This window comes from Panicum virgatum, chromosome 8K, assembly GCF_016808335.1.
Source record: "Panicum virgatum strain AP13 chromosome 8K, P.virgatum_v5, whole genome shotgun sequence".
Classification (NCBI taxonomy): domain Eukaryota; kingdom Viridiplantae; phylum Streptophyta; class Magnoliopsida; order Poales; family Poaceae; genus Panicum; species Panicum virgatum.
Genome location: NC_053143.1, coordinates 15,479,618 through 15,484,156, shown reverse-complemented (window position 1 = coordinate 15,484,156; position 4,539 = coordinate 15,479,618). Strand labels below are relative to the sequence as shown.

The 4,539-nt window shown below is 46.0% G+C and overlaps 1 protein-coding gene across 1 annotated transcript; it reads left to right on the top strand.

Moving 5' to 3' along the window:
- On the top strand, positions 1 to 993 carry LOC120645494 (putative serpin-Z5). Its single transcript, XM_039922277.1, has one exon. It carries the CDS (start codon positions 1 to 3, stop codon positions 991 to 993), a length of 993 nt encoding a protein of 330 aa, XP_039778211.1.
- The last annotated feature ends 3,546 nt before the right edge of the window (positions 994 to 4,539 follow it).

The window sequence follows — 4,539 nt, the reverse complement described above, 5'->3', positions numbered from 1 at the left end:
ATGAAGCCCGAGAAGGCAGTTAGCGAGATCAATGGCTGCGTGGCGGCGGCCACCAACAACCACATCGACTCGATCCTCGATTCGAGCTCCGCGAACGCGCTCACGAGCCTCGTCGTCGCTAGCGTCATCTACTTCAAGGGCAAGTGGGAGGCGCCGTTCACCAAGTCCCACACCATGGTGGACAAGTTCCACCGCCTCGACGGCAGCGCCGCCAACGTGCCCTTCATGCGCTCGTTGCGGAGCCAGCTCGTCGCCGTCCGCATCGGGTACAAGGTGTTCAAGCTCCCGTACAGATCGCCGTCGGCACCGCCGCCGCCGCCGCCACGGCGTAAGAGAGCATCCCAAAACAAGGCTGGCAACGAGCCGCCGCCGCCGCTGCCACGGCGTAAGAGAGCATCCCAAAACAAGGCTGCACGCAACGAGCCCGACAAGGCTGCCGATGAGCTCCCGAGGTACTCCATGTGCATCTTCCTGCCGGACGAACGCGACGGCCTCGCTGGCCTTGTTGCCAAGATCGCGTCCGGCCCCGGGTTCTGGCACTACCGCTTGCCGGTTGAGCGGGTCCCTGTCGGCGACTTCCGGCTGCCCAAGTTCAAGCTCTCCGCCTCCGGCAGCGTGAGGCAGGGCCTGAGAGACATGGGGATCACTTCGGCTTTCGTTGCCGGCGAAGCGGACCTGTTCGGCATGGCCAAGCGCGATGGCGACGAAGCCGGCACGCCGCTGCACGTGGCGGACGTGCGCCACAAGGCGGTGCTCGAGGTGAATGAGGATGGTGCCATGGCGGTGGTCGCCACCGGTAGCTATATGCTCCGTGGGGCTAGTGCGGTAATGGCGGATCAGCCGGAAACGGTGGACTTCGTCCCTTGGATATTGATCTGGTGGCTCAGATTGAAGTTTGTACAATTTGCACGAAGAGACCCGTTTGCACCTGATATATTCCCATTTATTTTATCTTCCAAATGTGCTTATAATATAAGTTGCAACGAAACATAAGTTTAAAAAATTGATAAAATCCTACAAGGACACAAGTTTCAGCAAATTCCTCTGGGCTAGTACGCCGGCCGAGGGAAATGATCAACCCTCGTCGCTCCGCACGGCCGTGCCTCTCATTGCGACAATGGAAGCCTCACAGTCGACAATAGAGCACATGTCCGTGACTTCCTTTCTAGGAAGTTTGCCACCTCTATCGCAGGTTGCTGCAGTTGCGCTGTCAATTGCCACTTGTTCCAGACTCATAGATTGCGATTGGGTAGTCACCGTTTGTGTTAGCTGGCTCGCTCAGCGGCAGAAAATAAGGAAAATCAGAGGGCGGGTGGTCTTTGGGCAGAATCTTAGGATGGGGCACGGCCTATCATGCTCACCCTCTAGATTTGCTCATGTCTGCAGCCACAACCATCTGTTCCGAACGGATCAACTATTTCTCACGTCACAATTCGTGGGTTGCACGTACTCCCTCCATCCTGAAATGTATGTTATTCTAGATTTTTTAGAACAGATTATGGTTGTGTAGAAAAGACTCTCCTACCCCTAATTATTAAGCATTGGGAATGTGCTAATTAAACTAGCATGTCTTTTCCCATGCATCTCCCCCACATGTACCTCCCTCTACATGGTTGTAAGCACAATTTTTTATTAGGAAAGACTCGAAAACGATGCACAATTAAGATGGTTGGGTTCACTCTCAACCTAGAATGACATACATTTGAGGACAAAAATCAAACCTTAGAATGACATACATTTCAGGACAAAAGAGTATGTGCATAGAGCCCATCTGCGTCTCCAATCCAGTTATTGACTCAGCTATCTACTTTTCACATTATCTGATTTTTATTTTAAAATGGAGAACCCTCAATCTCCTTAATCCTAGTCACAAACAGGTCAAGTAGTGAGACTGAGACGTCTTAGGTCCATGAAGCCATTAATAGCCTCTTCAACGTAAGATATGAATGTAAGCACACTTGTTAAGCAAGAGATGCTCAAGCGCCAACAATTCTATTGAGGGTCTGTTTGGATGGGCTAAAGTTGAGTGCAAAACTTTAGCACCTCATTACCACTCATACTCTTGCTTAAGTTTTTTAGTCTTGCTAAGGTTTAGCACTTTTGGACATTAGCACTTGGATCCAAATATCCATTAGTCGTACAAGATGGTTTTCTTTGTCCCGTATACGAGACGATCCTTGCCTCTAGAACGCGGGGCTACTTTCCTCCATTCGAATTAGTACATGATATCAGCAAAACAGAGGAAGGGGCTTCCTTTGGGAATCTTGTGGAAATTGTCTATTCCGAATGGGACTTAGCTTGGGTACCGAAATGGATGCAAGCTTTACTTATTGAATTAAATAGGATACACGGATGGAAATACAAAGCAAATTACTTGATTGCAGCACACACACAAAACTCCATACAAAGTTTCCCATCATTTATTTCCAGAATGTAGGACATTCATACATGGTTGAACAGCCACCACATCATTTATTAGGGCACATGATGAGACAACGGAGGGACATTGAAGCTGCCACCATTTTGTCCTGTTTATTTGGTTTCTTCAGTGCCACCACTTGAGGTGGTCGGTAGGTTGAGATCTTCATCAGGTTCTTCAGTGCTGATTTGGGTAGCTTCTTCCCCTGATTTGTACGGATGATCAGTTGGACCATCTTCTATCAGTCTGGAAGTTGTTGCAACAAAATGAGGTTCCTGGTACAAAAGAAAAAGGAAATTGTACATCATGTACTGATTTAGTCAACTTTAATGGTAAGGAATTGAGTTATGCAAGTTATCATATGAACCTGTTGCAGCTGGGGCGCGTTGCTGGACATGGATGCCTAATCATGATTTGTCACAACCCTTCTGAGAACATTATTGAGGCAGACATAGGACTCACCAGAATTAATGGCCTCATAGATATCTGATCCAAGTATGCTGGAGCGGCCATGGGATTTGGCACACATCGAGGCACGAACCGTAAGTTCTTGGACAAATATCTCCAGGACCTTTGCGACGACCGGTGGTGTCTCAGATGATATCATTAAGTCACCTTGGTGCTCTCTGATGATTTCTACAACAGAGCTCATTGGTATAGTGTGATTGTTGAAGTTCACCGTGTTCTCAGTTTCCCCAACGACCTTCCTCCAAAACTCATCAAGTTCTTGTTGTTGCAATGATGGCAACGGTGTTGGTGATCCATGCAACTCTTGTGGACGTCCAGCTCCTCCTTTCGATCCACTTGATATGGTTTAGCTGATTCCTTATTGGCCCCCAGTGGCGGTCGAAGGTGCAAAGCGTGTATCATTGTCTTTGTTTTTGTGATAATTTCATATCCTTTTTGTGATATAAATGAAACCCATGAAGCTCAAAAACTTTTATAGGTTGTTAGATTAGATATATCCTCCACTTATGATTAACTGATCATTATTGCTTACAAGCTTTTCATGAGATGAGAGCCTTATGGGCATCACGAGTGTGTAATGAACGGTCATTTGAAATATATGGGCACCATAGCAAAGAATGTAGTGTTGTCCATTTTATATGATCATGACATATCCTCAAGCTTTCCGTTAGGCGTTAGGTGACCATATCGTTTCCTCAAGCTTTTTCATTAGGCATCCAGTGATCATCTCACATTGTCAAGCTTTTCATTGTCACAAACAAACTTTAAATTGCATAGAGAAACTTGTGGACATATTAACTAACAATAAATTTGAAAGAGATACTAGAGGGAGTAAACCTCCTTAGGACAGCTCGGCGTCAACTGACTTTGGGACCCACCTATCAGTCAGAGAAGATTGGAGTCGGTTGTGGCCAAATGTAGGTGGGCCGAACCAGGGTTGTTCAACCGAACCAACCTTGGCACCCCTGTTGTCCAGCTTCCACGTGCAGCTTCCCTGTTGGCCCCTAGTGGCGGTCCAAGGTGCAAAGCGTGTATCATTGTCTTTGTTTTGGTGATAATTTCATATCCTGAAGCTTTGAGTAAGGTATATAAATGAAACCCATGAAGCTCAAAAACTTTTATAGGTTGTTAGATTAGATATATCCTCCACTTATGATTAACTGATCATTATTGCTTGCAAGCTTTTCATGAGATGACAGCCTTATGGGCATCACAAGTGTGTAATGAACGGTCATTTGAAATATCATATCCTCATGCTTTCAATTCAAGCATTAGGTGATCATGTGTTACAACATGCTTTCCATTCAAAAAATAAAAACTATAAAGCTCTGGAAACTCTTAAGGTTTCTAGGTATATCCTCTAGCTCATGTAGCTCAGGTGTACTAATTATTTCACACCCGGCGTAATTTGTTCAGTAAGTAATTAGGCGTAGTTAGAGCATCTCCAATAGTTTCCTATCTCTCTTCCCCATCCTTGTTTTTTTAGAAAAAGTAGAAAAAATACTCTCCAATAGTTCTCTATCCTACTTTCCCATTTTCTAACATTTGGCAAATTGAGTGAATGTGTGTGTAAATATACGCACTCTTTCCGCCGTTTCCTATGAATTTTTCCCATCGCCTGTCTTCTTCACGCGCCTTCTCCCCCTTCGCGT

Coding starts and splice junctions, on each gene's coding strand:
- LOC120645494 (XM_039922277.1), top strand. CDS start 1: ATGAAGCCCGAGAAGGCAGTTAGCGAGATCAATGGCTGCGTGGCGGCG.